Consider the following 20,761-nt stretch of genomic DNA (forward strand, 5'->3'; position numbering starts at 1 on the left):
CCCTTTAGCCGAGGGGGCCACTCCTTTTCAAAAGGAGATGGCCAACTTACGTATCAGCAACAGGCTGCAACAAAAAAGGGAACTAACAAACCCGCCCAGAGATCAAACAAAACAAGGAGGGGGGGCAGGAGGGGCAAGGGCAGGTACAGGAAAGAACCAGGTGAACAATACAACAAACAAACAGAATACTGGGACAAGACCAAAATAACAAATGTCATCTCTTCTGATATTCCCACCAATGATATTGATTGTAATGTGGACCTGAAAGTTATTAACTTGTCTAATAAAGTCTTGAACAATGATGAGATTTCTGTGTTGAGTAAAGGTTTAAATTTTTGCCCCACGCAGGGCGGGGACCTGGCGGATATCCATGTAGACCTGTACAAATTTACCAGAATACTAAAACTAAGGTACTTTTTCTCTCGTCAGATCCCCAAAATTAATGATAACATCACAGGGGAAGCGGGAGGGTTACATACGGTCTCCGATGTTAGGAACATACAATTGCTACTCAATCTAGATGATGAAGAGTCACATGATATGGCTTCTATATTGGCGGACCTGGGTATCCAACAGGACCTTAATACTGACAGCAATCTCAAACCAAGATCCAAATTCACTCCTTCTTACAACTATCATCCCAGTATCGAAACCTTTTATGACCAAGTAACAAGCGACCTGTACAAATTAGAAATGGCTGAGAAACGCAATACCTCCGTAAATCACAACATCACTGCCAGGGAGAGAGTGGCCATGGAGAATCTAAAAATAGATAATTCTATTGTCATCAAAGAAGCCGACAAAGGCAGAAATGTTGTCGTGATGAATCACCATGACTACATGTCTGAAATTCAGAGACAACTAGGCGATACCAACTGTTATCAACGTATTCCTGCTAACCCCATTAACAAAATTGGATGTATGATAACAGCTAAACTTACTGAATGGCGTGAAACCTGCCTCATAAGTGACAATGAATTCAGATATCTGAGGGTTGAAAAACCAAGATATCCATGTATGTACATCTTGCCGAAAATACACAAGGGGGGCGCCTTTCCACCAGGACGCCCAATAATCTCTGGAATCGGCTCACTAACCGAAAAACTTTCGGAATTTGTTGACCTCACATTACAAAAGTATGTCACTAATCTCCCTTCTTACATCAAGGACAGCAAAGACATTTTAACCAAATTCAATGGGCTACAATGGTCGGACGAACTCTCCTTTGTAACTTTCGATGTAGAAAGCTTATACACATGTATCCAGACCAACTTTGGTATAACAGCTATACGGCACTTCCTGGATAGGGAGAGAGCGGAATTACATGACTACAACGAAATGATATTGGAAATGATAGATATCATTCTTAACAACAATTACTTTTTACATGACGGCACTTGGTACCACCAAACCTGTGGGACTGCCATGGGTACAAAATTTGCGCCATCATATGCGTGCCTCTTCATGGGGTGGTACGAGCGGGAACATGCATGGGCCAGCTGTGCCTCCCCCTGGACTGAACACATCGTGTTCTGGGGGAGGTACATAGACGACATCATAGTGCTATGGTCTGGAACAGATGACCAATTAAAATCCTTCCACTCCTACTTAAATGACAATAACTGTAATGTCAAACTCACCATGAAACAGGGGAGAAAAAGTATTGACTTTCTGGACATCCACTTCTACATCAAGGATGATGTAGTCCAAAGTACTCTCTTTAGGAAGGAAACGGCTTGCAATGCAGTCCTACGTGCCGAAAGCGCTCACCCACAGTCCGTGATCAACAACATCCCCTATGGGGAGATGGTGAGGATACGGAGAAACTGTAGCCAGGATGATACCTTTACTAGCAACATACAGGATGCAAGCACCAGATTCTTTAAGAGGGGATACAAAAAGGATATCGTACATAGAGCTACCGAAAGAGTGAGCAAACTGAATAGAGATGACACCTTGTATACCAAACAAAAAAATCAAACAACTGCTTTAAAACAAGATTGTCCGGTAAGATTTGTAACCCAGTATAACACCAATAGCAACAAGGTGTATAACATTCTCAAAAAGAACTGGGCCACCCTTAAAGGCATCACAGGGCTTTCAAATGTAATTGGTGATAAGCCAAAAATAACTTATCGCAAAGGCAGATCTTTACGGGACACTCTCTGTAAAAGCTATGTGACGAACGTTAGAAAGATATGGTTTCCACCAAAACCCACTGGTTTTTTCAACTGCGGGTCATGCAACATATGTCCATTTGGTCACAACAAGACTCACGAATTTTCATTCAATTTTTCCAAGAAATACAAGATCACTGAGTTTATCAATTGTAACACGCCATATGTTGTATACGTATTGGGGTGTAATTGCAACATCATATATGTTGGCAGCACTGCCCGCCCACTGAAAACCAGGATTCAAGAACATCGCAGGGCCATAATCAATAAGGACATCCGATACCCAGTAAGTGCCCACTACCACGACAAACATCCAAACGACTTAACCTTTTGGTTCTTTGGAATTGATCATATCCCACAGGACAGTCGGGGGGGTGATAGAGAACTAGCCCTCCGACAAAGAGAAGCAAAATGGATTTGTCGCTTGAGGGCAGTCCAGATGGGGCACAATACGGATAGGGAATTTAATTTCTTTCTAAACTAACTGTATCAAATTAAATAGGCAAAAAACTTTCTAAATGTATCTATGTGTTGCCTTAAGAACATAGTAAGTCACTAAATGATCCCTATAATATAATGACTCCCCAGCGGTCCTTGATCAAAATAGTTGTCTCTCCTTCATATACATTTTTTTATCTGTATATGTGCCCACCGCGATACCAAGTATTATCTTGATTTGATTGATTGGTAGATCTGTACAGCGTGCGGTTACCCAGTAATATAACAATGGGCCCTTCGAATCTCTCTTACATTTGTATTTTGTATTTTTATTTTTGGTTATTATTCAACAAATGTATTTTCTTTCACCTTTCACTTATTCACCTCATGCCTCTCATTTTAGACATGAGTTTCTTGTAAATACAATAATAATATCCTTTTAGTATGCTATTTTGAGCATATTGTTACCCCTTCGGTTTTCCTTTCTTTTTTTCTCTTCACGACGTCATGTTAAACCATTCCACGAACAATCTAGCAGTACTGCAATAGATCCAGTCTAGATTATTGATTCGGCACGAGATATTTAAAGATGGACGGCACTTTATTTATTTTTTCCGCCTGATCCTAGCCACACCACTTTACCGTAATGGCGCCGGCGGATTCTTTGAAGCCGCACCCGGCCCCCGTCACGTGAAGGGTGCCCCGTGGGCGGGTCCCACCAGGAATCAACAGGCGGATCGGGAGCTTACTTCCGCATAAATACAGCATGGCGTCTGTGGCTTCCTGGCAGGACGCCGTCTATGTGGAAATTCGGGACCCGAGTGCCATATCACAGGTAGGATGCTGATACTCCGGACGGGGGGATTACATGGTTTGGGACGGCTAGTTTATTGACTTGCCGCGTATTTCTTGACTTATAAGTCAGTTACTTAGTGCCGTTTTGCTTGTCCTTTTATTGTCCGGCTGCAGGCACTAAGGGTTTTTCACCGCACACGTTCGGTTTACAATTGGACCAAGTTGCGAAATAACAACTCTTTCGACCTCCTTACTTCGGAGGCTTCCTCCTGTGAACACAGTGGCCCTTGCACCAAACGACTATTTTCAGGTACATGTTTGTGCTTTCCCCATACAGTCCTATTCCCTTATATCTCAATGCCTTATAAATTGTACACGTAGTTGTAAATACATCTATCTACGTGCTATGTGCGCTCCTTTAATGTATTTCAAACTGGCCTTTCCAACCCCCCTTTATATTTATATTCATTTTTATTGTTCTATACATGCCTATCTAAGTAATATACACCTTAGAATGTAGCTGTAACAAAATATATTTCGTTTTAGCCCTAATGTCATTTATATGCAATCTTATGAACTGAGCGCCACATCGCAGGAATGAGCATGGGATGTTTCATACAGGGGGGAATATACGCGGACGAACCCATTGGTATTGATATGCAATCCTACGAGCATAGCGCCACATCGCAGGCAGGAGTATGAGATGCCTTACACAGGGGGGACTGCATGCGGCTGAACGGCCTCATTTATTGAACTGCTGTACTTAGTGAGACCCACAAACTAGCAAACTGGTTGGGCTGCTTCTCTTTTTTAATTAATTTTTTGGCTACAGGTGCTTTGGGCTCCATTATATACCTTCAATAAACAACCGGACCGGCGAAGTGAGATTCACCCGACGGTCATCCTCACCTCAGAGTTCTTTTTCATGAGACTTAACGCTCTCAACGCCGCGCAAACCTTGATAGGTATTTACCATGTGTTTTCAAACATGTATTCCCATCGTGCACTTTTTTATCGTAATGTGTCACAAACGGTTATTTTATGTGCAATTTGTTGCCGACTGCGGCTGTATATCCTTTGTAGAATGTATGTTTTTCATCTAGTTTCTGTGGCTATGTGAGCTCATGACAACAAACGTTAAATAACTCCTGCTCCCCTCTTGATTGTATACAGTGAGAAGCTATCCTTCTGAGGGATACTTCTTTTGGGTGATCCATTCGCTCGTGTGTTTTACAAATGAGCTTTCCTTTCTTACCATAGAACCCTGGTCTAGGATCGCACGAGGCCATTTAATTTTATACCAACCCCGACTGGGCGCTGATTGCCGGTAAGGAGAAGATTTCAGACCTAATTGTATTGACTCAGGAAACATTTTCTGACCATAGTAAACATATATAGTCTTCCCTTTGGGAACCTGAGTCGACAAAGCTAGGAACCATTCTTCAATGAGGGGAATTCTTCCTTTCCCGTGAGCACACAGTCACGTTACCCCATGCACACAGCAATGAGCAGTGTAAACCGGGGGTGTGATTCTTGCAAGATTTTCTCTTTTTCTAAGACTTACCTTATTTTTAGGATCACATATATCTACTCTTTGCTGTTCTAAATCTGGTCATTTGCTTTTTGGTTAGATGAACCTAAACGGTCATTCGGCTTCAACATCATACAAGTATCTCTGATTCAAGTTACTTCCACTTATCACCACTCGGTAAGTGTACATAATTTCTTTCAACATCATCTTCTGGACACATGTTATAAATATATCATAATTTTGTCTATTCCTGGGCTCCTATCTCCCCTTACGTTATGCCGCAAATTCCTACCAAAATTGGAAATTATATTGGGTAACCGTACCTAGCTGTCTGGGTTTACATCACGACAATTATTTTTTCTCCTTATATGTTATTTGTCTCCCTTTCTCCATTTAAAATAATTTGGGCAAAAATATTTTGTGCAATTGACTATGGTACTGAATTGCAGTGCCGTGGGCACTATTAAATCATTAATTGTTTTATCTGACACGTATCACAACTTGTGTTTTGACAGTTTTTAATCTTTTTTACTTATGTTCAGAAATCATCACTGTCTTGTTTTCTGTGTATATATTGTGCCACTTTGTATCTGATTTTGAGTTTAATCAGTGGGAACAGTTATTCGGTATGTCTTTGGGTCAGTTCTTTCTGAATGTATGTTATCGTTTTGTTAGTGCATTTTTTTCGTGTGTTTTGGATTAATGTATATTTATGTACATATTTATGTTTGTAATCTCTACAGCCCTGACGAAGTTCCTAAGAGGCAAGAGGAACGAACTACTAAAAACAAGCAGCCACCAATCGACTGAAAACCACGTACCTTGAGAACTATTCTCAGAGAGCCATCTCACACGACTTGTGCAAAACACTGTGACAAATAGATTCTGAAACATAAACGATAGACCTCCATCAAAGACCTCATCCTGCAGGCACACTACCAACCAACTCATAAGTTAATTAATTGGCGAGCATGAACTCACTCACCTCATCTGTTGATCGATTTATTGGTGGTATCTGGAAGAAAGGGGGAGGGGTAAGAATTCAGACTCAATAATCTGGGCATGAATTATGTGGAAGCGTGGAGTAGCAGCTCCGCTAGACGGGCTGGGTGAACTTACCGGTGTGGGCGCTGAGACCCATCAACCCAGGGACCGGCTGTATCACGAGGGGGGCTCTGCAGTGACCCGCTGCACTGAATGCGCTTTAACCTGCATGTGGGCAATAAGCGGAAAAACGAGTGAATCTAAACCTTAACCCAAGCTGGAGCACTGGTCTAGGTGGGTAGCGTTATTGTCAGACACTCACTTGAAGCTGTTCTCTGTAGGGTGCAGTGTGACTCGGCAATGCTTCTGACAGACGGCAGGTTCTCTAGATCCGGCAAGGCTTCTGAGGCTCAACTTACTTCCTGGTCATGTGACCTCAATCTGATTAAAGGAGAAGTACACCAATTGATGTATCCCGACTCAGTGAAGGGAAAACATCTCGTTTGTGTCGGATTTTCAAAGGGGGCCAAGTTGCTGGTGCAGATAAAACGTGCGTGGTACCAGGGGCACCTAGTAATTGAAGTGTGGCGGAGTTCTGCCGTGGTTCCGCGTGTAACACGAGCTGGTGCATTCTGGTCCTTGTAGTTGCTTCGCAACGTGGGGATGTCTGGAGAGCTTTTTTATTATCCCTGGCCGATAGGATGAAGACCTTGCTAATTCGCAATGTACTACATATAAGAATGGTGGCATGTCCCAGTGTATTCTGGTCCTTGTTATTGCTTTACAACAAGGACTATGCTGGCCAATAGGAATCGCTCCTCTACCAGTGAGCGATATGCTGCATTTAAGGGAGGTTGCATGACCCTGTGCATCAAGTGCGCCCCCATAAAGCCTTGTTCTCCCTGTGATTGCTTAGTGGTCGCTTCTGAAAATTTCTGAAATCTCGTTTAACCCTGTAGTAGCAGTATTTAATTTCATTATCAGAAATGCCTCACGCTGTGATAGTTTTAGTTCTAAACTACCACCTCGTGCATCCCCTTCGATTTTAGAGATGATTGTCCATTTCAGTTCCTCTTCCCTATGTCCAAGGGTCATCCAGTGTTGCACTAGTGGTGCACTGGGGACCTGACATCTTATTCTTGATTTGTGTTCAGTTATTCGTTGTCTCGCCTCCCGAGTAGTTTTTCCAATATAAAGTTTTGGACAAGGGCACCAGATCCCATACACTATGTTTTTCGTCTAGTGACCTGGAAGGGTGCACAAAATATGCCCTTGTTTTAGGCAGGGGATTACGGTCCCTGTCATTGGTTTTAAAGTGGAAGCGGAAACATACCGTGTTTTGAGAATCATTAGTTTGACTGGACCTTTTTATCTGGGTCACTGGAGTGGAGGCCTACAGATCCAATCATTTGAAGTTCCACTTCTTTAGCATGGAAATGTGTCAAGGGAGCACCTGCCAGAATTTTCCTGTATGCAAGAGAGATCAGACTGAATTGGGAATTCAGATTATGAGCAGGTAGACAACCTAAAGTTACATGGCCCCAGAGTCTGAGGTTCATCTTCCTTTACAGTGATCTCCTTTTCATGACTGTACGACCAATATAAGACAGGGTAGTGTTTGTCCTACATTCACGCCTTGCAACAACATTGGCCCCTAAATTTTCAGGGTAGCTGACAGTGAAAAAGCATTACCAACTTGCTATGGAGATTGTCAATCTCTGCCGAGAGATCCCATTGCGGTTGATTCGTTTGCGCTCTATAAATTTACAAAATCAAATCAGGTGTGGGATTTGTAGGAAGCAGGTTTTGTTGCATTTAACCCCCCTCCCCGTTCACTTTTTGCCAGACTACTGATACACTTTGACTTGATGTTCCCTGAGTCCCTGTCAATCAGGTTCCCAGAGCCTGTGTTCTTTCCCAAAATTGTACCTTGTCCCCCCAAGTGGCACCTCTCTGGCCGCATGTCAGTCCCTTGTAAATGATATCATGAGTATCAAGGGCACTGTGGCCAAGGAAGGCCTCTTAGCGCTTCAGCACCTATTGTGCCACCCTTAGGAGCCCTGTACCTTCACACACTCTCTGTCTCTGTCTCTGTCTTTGTCTCTGTCTCTGTCTCTGTCTCTCTCTCTCTCTCTCTCTCTCTCGTGTTTTGGTGCAGAACAATGTGAAGAGTCCACTTGGCATCGCCCCTGTGCGCCATGCCTACAACCCACTGCACTGGGATAGGTCAGCCACCCCTCTAGCTGGGTGCCAGTGGTGAGGGCACAGGTGCATGAGCCCTGTACCCCTACAGTGTCTAAGCCAATTCTTAGACAATGTAAGTGCAGTAATGCTATTAAGAGTATATGGTGCTAGGAGTTTGTCATTACGAACTCCACAGCATCATATTGGCTTACCTGAAAACTGGGAAGTTTGATATCACACTTCTCAGCACATTAAACCCACACTGATGACAGTGTGGAATTTAATGAAAAATACACTCAGAGGGCATCTTAGAAATGCCACCTGAAAAACAACCAGCCCCTGGTGGATTTCCTGACTGGTACACACCAGCCTGCCACCACAAGACATGTTTCTGGACCCCTGGGGTGGGAGCCTTCGCTCCCTGAGCCCAGAAACAAAGCCTTTCCTGGACGGAGGTGTTCACACCTCTCCCAGGCCATGAAGAGCCATCTGTGGCAGTGGAGCTTCAAAGGCCTTGTGCCTTTGTAATGCGACCCCCAGCCTCTCATGCTATCAGGAGCAGGCCCCCTTCCTGTCTCCCCTCCTTTTCGGCTGGAAGACAGGCGGGAAAATATAGCACAACCCCAGAAGGTGTGCCCATCTCTGCCAACCCCCCCCCTCAGGTGGGGGAGGCGAGGTGAAGCTCACTCTTCAGTGCCCGCCATCTCGTAGATGGCAGGCACTCTCCTACCAGGATTAGGGATTGTGCTCACTCCCCCACGTGGGGTGTGCACACCAAGGCAGGGCTCGAAAAATTCACTTGATCACTCGCATTTGCGAGTTAGATTAATTCAGGACGAGCTATTTTTTTGGTCCTACTCGCCCTTTCTGGCGAATAGGAAGACAAACTGACACTTGACCTCTGCCTCTGAAAGCAGAGGAAATGTGATGAGATAACAAGATTTAAAGGCACACAAAGTAAATGAGCAATAAAAATGCTTTTAAATCTTGTAAATGGTCACATTTGTTCATCTTTCAGAGTCAGAGGTCAAGTGCATTTCAATTAGGTCGAGGAGATGTTGTAGGTTACTAGACCTGCAGGTCTAGTGTATTTTTCAAGATTTTTCGACCCCTGCAAGGGTGTAGCCACCCTAAGGTCAGTAGCCCTTTGGCTACTCACCTTGAGACCACTAAAACGCCCCCTAAATACAGTATTTAGGGAGCAGCCCTGAACCAAGAAGTCAGACAAGCAACGACCAAAAACAAATCTAAGAAGAAGACGACGCCTACTGACTGGCCCCAGCCCTATCGACCTTTAATCACCTTGAACCTGCAGAAGCGAAACTCCAGTGTGTCCTGCATCCAGCAACCTTAAGAACCCTCAGGACCTGCACTGCCTTCCACAGGAAAGACTTGGTCTCCACTGAACACCGGATTTGTACACCGAGAGACTCTAGCTCCGGTGAAATCTGCAACTCTGCTCCATTCTGCACCCGACGTCCAAGGCCGGAGTTTGAGTGGCCCAACACCACGAGGAGGTCTTCCCGGCAATCCTGACCCGAGATCCAGTGGTCCCTGACCTGCCTCAAGGCTCCAGCCGACGCCTGCAGTCTAAATTCAGAGGGTTCTCCCCATCACAACCAGGAGCTGCTAAGAAGATCCGACCGGAAAAGACACCCCTGCACCCGAAGGCCCATGGTGTTGGGTGGCCCAAACGACAGTGTCTAGCCAACCCCCAGCATCCCAACTTACCTCTCCAAGTGGTGGTCGCACCCAGAAGGTCCTCGTCCCCGAGCCAGGCAGTGTGTTTGCAAACCGAAGAATCCCCATTGCAAGTAACAGGACACCAGATGCCAAAACAGCACCCTGCCACCTTAGTCCTGCTGGAGGTGTACCTTTTGTCCTAACTTGAACCACCATTTGCCCTGAGCTTAAGCCCAGGAGCTTTTCTCACACAACCTTGTGGCCTGCTCGTCAGCAGCCACCAACCGAAGACCCCCTATCCCCATTGGATAACTTTGGGCTCAGCACTCTGCACCGGCCTCCCTAGCGCCGCTGAGCGTGCATCCTTGACCTGGGGGGACCTTTGAGTCTAACCCCAGAAACCCAATTTTGACAACAAAGTACTTATCTCTGAACCGATAACACTATTTTCCCCATGGGATAATATTGGCTGTTTTTCTGTGAAAAAGTTTCTAAGTGTGGAGTTGCAAACTATAAAAATCTCTAAAACTGTAACTGAATACCTAAACTGCTTTTACTTACCTGTTTACAGGAAATGTCCCAGTGCAGTATCCGGGTATACTACACTGTGTAAGAAAAGTAATCTGTTACTTGACATCCCATTGAAAAGTCAATACAAAGTATACGTACAATATTGCAAAGTATTGCATTACCAGTAATTCTACTGCAACCAAACTAAAGTATATATACAATTGCAATTCAATCTGTATTATTACTGTAAATTATAAATCACTTACCTGTGCCAGGCTTGCTTGGTTCTAGGACATCAAATAAAAGAATATTTATATACAAAACCCATTCAGTCTTTGAGTGTGTGCAATCATTTGCGGATTGAGTGTGTACAACAAATGCTTAACACTGTCCTCTAATAAACCCTTACTGCTCCCCCACACTACCACAAATAGAGAGTGAGGTGCTATCTACCTTTGCCCCTGCCTACATTCACGGTTCCACTGGGCTCTGTGCACACTATACCTCACTTTGGTATAGTATATACAGAGCCAACTTCCTGCAGGATTCCCTCCCAGTTATGAACTGTTTTCCTAGAAATAGGGAATTTAACCAATTTTTCTATTTTTTTTATTCCTAGTCCTTTTCACCATTCTCCTTTTGTAAAGCTTTACCTCTTGAAATGGGTATGGCAAACTGCTGAAGCAGAGTGGTGTTCCATTAACCTCATGATCTCATTTCAACTAGTAACTCCTGTTACTATTTGTTGGACTTGGCCCTTAGGGCAGGTTCACCCCTAGACTTTTTGCTTTAAATGGTGACCTGGCAATGTTGATTTTTGGGATTCTGCGCACTTTCACTGTGTCCCAGTGGAAAGTGCGTGCGCACTCTGAGTGCATGTGCTGAGCTAGGCCTGCCCGCCCATAGGAATGCATGGGGAATGTATGTGTCCCTGGTAGTTCCTGATGCGTGGGGTGTACAGGCTTGAGTCTGGTATGTTTGTACTCATGAGAATGAATGCTGCGCAACGGTATGTGCGGCTTGTATGTGTCTAGTGGGGAAGTATCATTTCTAGACATGGCTGTACGTGTGCTGTGAGGGTGCTGGCGTGTGATTGGCTGGAGCTGGCTGGCATGCCAGGCTCCAGGAAGTCTGGGTGGGTCTGCCCGGTGGTGAGTGGGAGATTAGCATGAGTGATGTGTGGGAGGAGTGTACCTGTGTCCTGGATGGGCTGGGTTTTCCCCACACAATGCTGGCTCCGCCCCCCTGTGGTGTGTCTAATTACCCAAGCCCTGCCAGTGAATAGAGAGGGTGGCTGAGGTAAACAGAGTACTCAAGAACCAGCTGCGACTGGTTCCGCCCCCACTCTGCACCTTCAGACAAAGGGAAATGCTGTATAAAAATGGGGCTGTGTCCCCACAGTTTTTGTTCTCTTCCAGGATCCTGAGGGGGCTGTTGCTGCTGCTGCTGGGCCAGAGGACCGCCACTTGGGCTGTCTCCCTGCCTGGAGACCCAGTGAGCTGGCTCTGGGCCCAGCCTTGCCCCCCTGCCTGCCTACAAGGACTTTGGGGCCTGGACTTTGCCTCTAGCGCTTGGAAGCGCTTCCTTGTGGCCCTTAGCGCTTGAGAGCACTTTCTCTTACCCCTGAAGCGTTGGAAGCGCTTCCTTTGCGGCCCTAGTGCTTAGAAGCGCTTTATTTATCAGCTGAGCGCTGGGAGCGCTGTCATTGCCCTTCCGCGGCTGCCCACGCCGCTTTTGCTGATTTTAGAGTCCCCTGGCAGGTGCCCACCCAGCCCGGGACATTGCCGCTGTTTCGGATTTATAATTTACCTCGAGGGAGGCCACCCCTCGGTAAATTCATCCCCCGCCTGCAGTGCCTGAGCCGGGCCGCCGCGCTGCCCGCGACGACCCGGAAGTGGTTGTCCGGCCGGCCAATCCGTGCGCGGCCGACCGGAAGTCCCGCCCCCCCCTCAGCCGAGAGGAAGCCGGAAGCTGCCGGGAGCCGACCCCGGGATCCAGTGCAGGAAGAGAGAGAAGCCGGCGTCTTCTCTTGTCCCCCCCGGGCTCCCAAAGCGAGGGAGAGCCCAGGAGAGAGAGGGCAGAAGCCTGGCAGAGAGGAGCTGACGCCTCGAGGAGCCGCCGCCTCCCCTGACAGCCGGTGAGTGCGGGCGCCCCCGGGGTCACTTCTCCACCCCAGCGAGGCTCGAGGGCCAGTTTGATTTCCGAGTCCCCGGAGGGGGGACTCCAGCATCTGGGGCCACATTCGTGTAGAGCCTTCGAGGGTACCCTCGTGTAGAGCCTGCAAGGCTCCTGGCGGCATCTTTGTTTATGCAAGTCCACGAGGGACTTACACAAGCCGCCCCTTTTGTTTGTCCAGAGCCACGGAGGCTCAGGGGCATTTCTTTGGTCATGAGCCCTGAGAGGCTCGGGGGCAGAGTGGAAGAAGGAGCCCAGAGAGGCCCCACCCTGGCCCATTCAATTTAAGAGCCCAGAGAGGCTCTAGGGGGCATTTGCAAAGTTGAGTCCCCCGTGAGGGGCTCCACCAAGGCAGCATTTCGTGTTTAGAGCCCAGTGAGGCTCTGGAGGGCCACATTTATTTCTTAGGGCCCGGAGAGAGGCTCCAGGCACCAAAGTGGTTGTGAAGGGCCCAGAGAGGCTCTTGAGCCCCCACTGTTGTTCTTGAGCCCTGGCAGGCTCAAACATTGTTGCACCAGTTGCCCAGCACTTTGTGGGCAACTGCTACGTTTAGGACCCCCTGACTTTGGACACAGGGCGTCCTAGCCCCAGAGAGGCCAGTTGGCCTAGGGACAGTCACAGGTGGTGACTTACGTGAGTTTGGCGCAACTGTACTTTTTCTGCACCTCTGAATGTATTGTGATGCATCATGTGTTTTCCTCCCTTACACCTCTGAATGAATGTTATGCATTGCATCATGTGTTATGTGCTTCCACCCCCACAGGTATTGTGATGTGTAGGTGGTTGTTTTCTCCCTAGTACAGGTGGTGCTAGTGAGGTCCTGGTTACCAGTGATTACTGGTTATGTGCTATTTTGTGCTATATTCTATGTACTAAGTGCTATTTCTGAAAGTGCTACTTCTGATTCCTGACAGTGGTCCAGGTGGCCCTGTCTTGTAAATATCCCTTGTAAATTCTGCCCGTGCCTCTGGCACATTGTAAAGTGTGTGTTTTATCTAATGTGTTTTGGTGTAATACAAAGGCTATTTTTTATATAACCTTGTGTGGAGTTTCCTTTGTGGTGGGCCTTTGGGTGTTGTTGCTGGGGTGCGTGCGCAAATACTTAACTTACATCGCCTCCAAGTTTAGCCTTGCTGCTCGCGCCACGTTACCTAGAAGGTGAGTAGGGGTTCTCTTGGCGTGTAACTCCCTTGCCCTGACTTGGTGGTGGTGGTCTCTGACTGACTTTGGCGAAAGCTCTGGCCAGCCAGGGATCCCATTTCCAACACTATTCAAAACAATAGGCACATTAGAAATTTCTGCCTACCTTTCATAAGGACCTATGTTTTCAATATCTTACTGTACAGTGAATTCTACCTGGTAAACTCCCTGTGATGCTTGTCTTTGATAAATACTGTGGGCCATTCCAAACCGATCGCAATGAAGCAGTGGCTTAAACCCAATTGCCACATTTAGTTTACTGGTAAGTCCCTAGTAAAGTAGTTCCACATGTACCTGGGCCTATAAACTAAATGCTGCTAGTGGGCCCGCAGCACTAATTGTGCCACCCACTCAAGTAGTCTTTTAAAAAGATTTCAGGCCTGCAATTGCAGCTTGTATAAGCATCTTTAAACTACCATTTTGGCCTAGCAAAATACATGTTTTGCCAGGCCCAAACCTTCTTTTTTAATGCACTTGTCACCCCTATGGTTGGCCCTAAGCCGTCCAGAGGGCACGGTGTGGTGTATTTAAAATGTTGAACAAGTACTTTTATGTTTTACTTTCCCTGGTGGTGACTAACTCTTCAATTTGTTTTCCACTGCTGAAAGGCCTACCTCTCCCATATGATAACATTGTGTTACATTATTACATGTAATAAGTGCTAATGTTCAATTGGGAGCAAAGAGCAATGTCCAGTTTGGTGTCTGAAGAACTGTATTTTAAAACCCTCTTTAATGGTGAAGTGGGATTTTAAGTCACAATCACACTTTTAGAAAGTTGTCACTTTCTTGTTGTTAGAACCGGGTTCTCTAGTTTTCAGGGGTATGCACCCTAGTCCAAGTAGGGACCACCACTTCCGACAGGGTAGCTTGGCACAGAGCAGGTAGGCTAACCGCAGGAGGCAATGTGTAAAGTATTTGTGCAACACACCCTATCCGTAACACAGCAAAACACTCATAAAAGGGACTTCACACCGGTTTATCTGAACATTATTTGATATCCAAAAATACAGCGAGAATATGCCATGTATAGTGTAAAGTTCCCACTATGTAATGTCTCTGGGGAGATTGCCACTAATACTGGGTAGTAGCTGTCTCTTGGGGGAAAGTACTTGGGCAACCACAACAAAACAGTTCCCAAACGTATTGGAGTAGATGCTGTTCCTAGAAGTAGTGAGTATAAGGCACTTTGGGGCACAGTTCACGATATTCAGGGCAAAGAAAAGTCTCAAGCAGGCTTGTGCAGACAGTGCCCAGATCAAGAGGTTAAGTAGGGCATGTCACTCATTGTCCTAACCGTAGCGGTAAAACGCGGGTCACCTTATTGTGTTATTGGCAGTGTGCTTTTAGCTACAGAGGGGCCAAAAAGGTGCAGAATCAATAGTCCCCAGTGGTTAACACAATCCCCGCTGGCAGGCGCGTGATTAAGGGGCTGCCTGGCAGAAATCGGCTCAGTCCCCGGTCTCCATCTTAGCAATGCAGGCAGTCACAGTCCCATGCAATCCAATGAGCCTCACCGCCCCGCTGCATGTAGCAAGACACCAAGGGCCCATTCTCTCGCAGCCCCTTCCCTCCGCCAGCTCTCACCCCGCTCCCGAACTCGCACCGACACCGCGCGCCTGGGAGTGTTTACCTGCGGCTGCTCTGTCAGTGTAGACCTCCTCCTGACGATCCTCAGACAGGAGCTCTTCTCTTCCTGCAGCACGGCATTGACAGGAACGGCGCTTCCTTCTCCTGGCGTCGCGCCGACGTAGTTGCTGGAGTCCCGGTTGCTAGGCAACCCTCCGCCAGCACCCAAGCACTGCGTGGGGTGCCCCTGCCATTACAGGGGGAATCCTCGCTGGGCTTCCCTCGGCTTCCGGGCGGCGGCGGTGATTCCGGGCACTTAACGCTTCCCTGCCCCAGCGCTCTGCAGCGCGTCTAGGTCCCGGGCGGAGGAGGTGAAGGGCTCATGGCGCGTCCCACCTCAGCACTCCTACCCAACAACCAGCGCACGAGGGACGCAGTGCAGTCTGGTCCCCGGGCCGCCAGCTTTGATTTCAATGAAGCACCGCTTTTCCTCCACAGCGCTCCTCGTCAGAGCGCTACTCAACCACAACGCTTGCAGTTGATTTCAGGTCCCAGGCAGGCGGCAAAGTTTGTACAGGCAGCGCTTCACCTCACAGCACTCTCAGGAGGCGCACAGCGCGTCCAGGTGCCCCAAAGCGGCGGCGGTGATTCAAGGGTGATTAAGAAAGCAGTTTGGCACACCCAGACCTTCAGAGGCAGTCTTATAAAAGGACTAAGATGTGGCAGCCCTTATAAATGTTTACAGTTCAGTGAGCAGGGGGGGCAGTCACAGGAGAAAAGTCATTGTGGAGACACACTGGAGATAGTATTCCTGGTTCTCCTCTGGCAGGGCAAGATTAGCAGGCAGGCACTGCAACTCAGCTGGCTTGGGGCAGCAGTTCCTAGGAGCAGTCCGCCTCAGCAGTGTAGCAATCCTGCTAGCACAGCAGCCTTCACTCCAGCAGAGAGTCTCCAGGTCCAGTAGTGTAACAGGGATGTGCGGCCAGAACCCTCCCTAATATACCCTAAAGTCAGGTGACCCGGAGGCGGCGGCACTTTCTGGAAGAATCTAGGGTTTGGAAGTCTCTGGAAAAATCCAAGAGGCTCTGGGGTGTTCCCTTCCCTACCTGTCTGTCAACCAGGGACAAAAGGCTACAGTTAAAAAAGTCCCAGAACATGCAGACTACCAGTATGTAAATTAAGGGTAGGCCTCACTGCAGTAGCAGGGCCTGTAGCTACTACTCTAGGGTCACCATGATTTTAAAGGAGAGCACCTGCACCTTAGCACTATTTAGCAGTGATAAGGGGCCCATAGTCCTAATGTGCAACAAAAATATGGGTCCAGTAGGAGGCAAAGAGGGCAACAAAAATGTAGTAGAAAACCACCCTTGGGCTGACAGGTCTAACACTTGTCCCAACCATTGGTGCCTGCAACCTGTATCCTGGTTTGCATGACTAAGTGGAGCTGGATGTTGGTCTTTATGTATTGCTCGCAGATAGTGAGACTAAGTGAGAATAGGTTATGGAGGATGGGCCATCTCTTACTTGATAAGGGGGGAGGGGGGCAAAGCTGTCACCTACCACATTTGCACATCACAAAGCCTCCGCTTAAGTACACTCACAAAGGGTTATATACTAGTCTATATACTGTATGCCCCCGTACATGCTGGGGTCAGAGCAGGGCAGCAGGAAATTCCAACTCAGCTCTAGGAGTGTAATCCTCCAGAACCTTCTTCTACTTCAAAGGTTGCACCAAGTAAACCTATTAAACCCTTATCCCAAACTCTTCAGTACACCTCTGTACTTGTGGATTACGACAGAAGAATGACTGCTGGTCTGCTCTGCTGCCCGAAGGGCTGATACTCTGCTACCCTGCTTGCTCAGAAGTAAGACGGGACCTGCACCTTTTATCCGAGGCTGAAGTGACTCCAAGGGCCCGTTCTGAGCTACAAGGATATCACAAGCTCCAGAGGTCACCTTGCATCTCCCCAGCTGACCTGCTGTCTGGACCTGCAACTGCTTGAGCCTTACTGGCCTCTGCTGGAGTGAGTTCCTGATCCTCAGGAGGTGACCCTCAGGTTCAAGACACTTTGTGTAGCGTCTGTTGAGTTCCCTTTCCAAGAAAAGGAAAAATCCTGAATTTGTGGCTCTTTGCATCTGCAAACAAGCCTGTTCACAGTAAGATCTTGCCTCCCGCGCTGCTCACAAATGCAAATGTCCCTGCAAACCAGACTCTTCACACCACAGCAACCGTCAGCGCCAACTGGCAACGCGGGAACTGCACTTCGCACTACTTCGCTGTGACTGCCAACGCGAACCTCCAGTAACGACTATCCGTGACGCCCAACATGATCCTCGCACCATAGCGGCGACCATCCGCAAGGCCAGGCCTGCTCTTCAGGCTACAGTGACGACCATTCACAATGTTCTCCCTGCTTCTCGCAGCCTCCTTAATATCGACCAGAACTCTTTGCGCGGAACTTTTGAAGATCACGCTTTCAGCCGGACTAAGCTAGTCTTTGTATACGGGCCACGCTCCTTTGCTGTTGGCCTTAACTTGTGATTTTCAATGGTCTCGCACGACAAAATAACTGTGAGTGGCGCTTTGTGCCATTCTGCAATATATTTACATAAACTTGTGTTTTTGCTTTATTACTGTTTGAAGTGTTGCATAAATCTTTACACATTGCCTCTAAGTTAAGCATGACTGCTTTTGTGCCAAGGTACCAGAGGGATAAGCACATGTTAATTTGAGGTTGGCTTGTGTTTCACACTGATAGAATTGTGATTGTTGCTTTAGCAGGGTTTTCACCCCCCTCAGCCAGTAACCCAATTTCTTACAATCATACAAGAACCTGTTCACTGACTGCTTTCCTTCCAAATTTTCAGGTTCTGTGATTGTGTCGTCCATATTTTCAATGAAGGAACGACAGGAGGAGCTGCACCGCTTGGATGATAAGGAGGCCCAGAGTAAAAGCAGCAGGAACCAAGCAAGTAAGCGACAAATTAGACACATTTTATAATCCACCAGATGATAAGGCGCAAATTCTCCTCGCACATGGTGAACACACAGGACATTGATGTGCACGGACACACGGGCACATCGAAATACATTCTCTCCACCTCGCCTCAGAACAGTGACGTGGCAGATGTCATTGGGATTCTGTCCTTCCTATTCACCGACATGAGATCTTGTATTTGCAGACGTTCCTAATCCAAACCCATCAGCAGGTCATTGCTTTGTGCTATATAAATCCCTATACATACATATGTGGAATTTGAAGAAACATTGGGGGTACTTGACACATACAACACTGAAGTGCTGCTAGAGGTTCCTGTGACACATACACATGTCATCATGGCAAGTTCGTTGAGTGTCCTCCACCTCTTCAACCACCTGTCCGTCCAGAGTAGACTAAAGGCACAGGTGACGTGGTTTCAGATATTTCCATGGCTTTCACTCTGACCATTGCCCAATTCTATGAGGTTATTGCATGATTTGATTAGGGTGCCATATTACAGCCTCGTAGTCATAGATTGAGGTTTTGTGGCTGACAGTGACATGTATCTCTGGGGGCTGACCTGAAATTCCAATGTTGAGGGTTGAACACTTGAAGCATTGAGCAGTGGCAGTGCTTGCTGTGAGATACCACGACATGGTTAAAATGCATTGTTATGATTATACATTTTCCAACATATAAGAAAAGGAAATTGGGTGGGTTTCAGTGCAGCACAAGAAGGGTTGTTTGGCAGAGGACAGATGTGGAATTAAACCCAGTAAGAGGGAGGACACACAGAGAAACCGGTCTGTAGGTGTCACCTGCTCTGTGTCCTTGGATGGTTTGCAAGGAACGTTCTTATTGTACAGATGCACATAGCGTCCCGCCCCCATTCCTGTGGGTGACATTCTCTTAGACTGCTGGACGGACATGTGTACTCACACTCTACCTCCCCTAGTCTCACTCACTCGCTCCCACTCTTCCCTATAGGCCTCACACAAGGAAGGACAAGGACTCCAGGTAACCTAGGCTTGTCCGATTTAACCAGGGCGGTCCAGTAGACAGCCACCCGTTAAGGAGAACAGCCATTACAACGTGGGGATTACCCCGCACTACCAATACAACGTGGGGATTACAACGTAAGTCGTTACACCGACTTTCGCTGGAGGGCGCTGTTGGATAGGGAATAGTTTAATTTTCTATCCAACACCTTCCCTACTGTCAACGTGGGCTGGAGTTGGAATAGAAAATTAAACTACTCCACTATCCAGCACCCTCCAGTGAAAGTCGTTGTAACAACTTTCGTTGTAATCCTCGCATTGTAATGGCATGCGGGGTAAATGCAAGCGTTGTAATGTCATACAACCCCCGGTAATGGGTGCAGCTAAAAAGGCCTCTGCCCCTGAACTAACATCAGCTGACTACAGGATCCAGTGACGTTTGGTGTGAGGAGGCAGCAGAGACCGTCGGCTATGAGTGGGAGGGTACCCTTCTGCTGACCCTCTTTCACCAGAGCCTTAGCTCTTCTGGTCAATTGTCTCGCCCTTCCAATGGACACAGTAGAGTATCTGCTTCATTGGTGGAAAAATATCAAAATCACCAGGGCAGTGCAGCCCAGATTTGACTTGCAATGCTAACACATTTATTCACACAATATGCACCTGTTTTGCCTTTTGCAATACACTGAGATGTGTTCCCTCTGCTGGGGGAAGTCCTGGTAGTGTGATTCTCACAGTCTTTGCGAGATAGCATCAGTATCCGAGACAGGAGCGCCTGTGTTCGATGGCGGTCCAAGAGCGTTAGTGTCTTGTCGTAGTGACCCAGGGCGCCACTGTTACTGGAGTGTCTGTGGTCAACAGAAGTGGCATCCGTCCACTCAAAGAGACCTTACCATGACTCTTTAGGATCAGCACCTCAGTGAGAACCACGGGAGACTCCCACTGTCAGAGCAGCAACTCCACCACACTGAGCTGGACGAATGACCACAGGAGACATAAGACACCTTGAGGCGCTGTGGCTGAAAAGACTTCTCTGGCCTTAGAGACCTTCCAAGTGCTGTCATCCTGAGTCAGTCTGAACACGCCCTGGTCCTTCATCAGAAGAGCTCTTTACAACACGAACAAGTAAAACATTATGTAAGTAGAAGCAGAAGACAAAGTGGAAAATGGCATAAGGAAAGCCATAATGAGAATAATGTAGCAACATCATTCAGTTTGGTAGCACAGATGGGAGGATGAGATCAAAATAGAATTATGGTCCATAAATGGTGACAAAAGTTGCACCAGAAGAAGGATCTGCTTGAGGTGATATCAAACAGAATCTAAGGCGCGATTAAAAACTATTTTGTGTTCAAGCCGAAGTAGGAGCACAATCGGGTGTTACTAATGCAGAGTAACAAGGTGGTTCTTCAGATCACATTTGAGTTGAGCCAGAGTTGAGCAAGTCGAATGCTGACTGACGAGGGAGCCCCAGATCATACATTCTTAGAAGAGTGCCTCATTGTGAATTATTCCCTGAAGTTTGCATTTCAAAAAGAGG

The 20,761-nt window shown here is 47.2% G+C and overlaps 1 protein-coding gene across 2 annotated transcripts in view; it reads left to right on the forward strand.

Moving 5' to 3' along the window:
- The window catches only part of LOC144807694 (uncharacterized), a 162,845-nt gene that overhangs the window by 108,245 nt on the left and 33,839 nt on the right, over positions 1-20,761 (forward strand). For both annotated transcript variants that reach the window (XM_078673339.1, XM_078673338.1), the window contains exon 4: positions 18,114-18,218. In XM_078673339.1, coding sequence (XP_078529465.1) covers positions 18,143-18,218 — 76 coding nt within the window. In that variant the 5' untranslated portion in view covers positions 18,114-18,142. The remainder of the gene's footprint in view (positions 1-18,113; positions 18,219-20,761) is intronic.

The sequence above is a fragment of the Lissotriton helveticus genome, chromosome 1_2, assembly GCF_964261635.1.
Source record: "Lissotriton helveticus chromosome 1_2, aLisHel1.1, whole genome shotgun sequence".
In the NCBI taxonomy this organism is placed as follows: domain Eukaryota; kingdom Metazoa; phylum Chordata; class Amphibia; order Caudata; family Salamandridae; genus Lissotriton; species Lissotriton helveticus.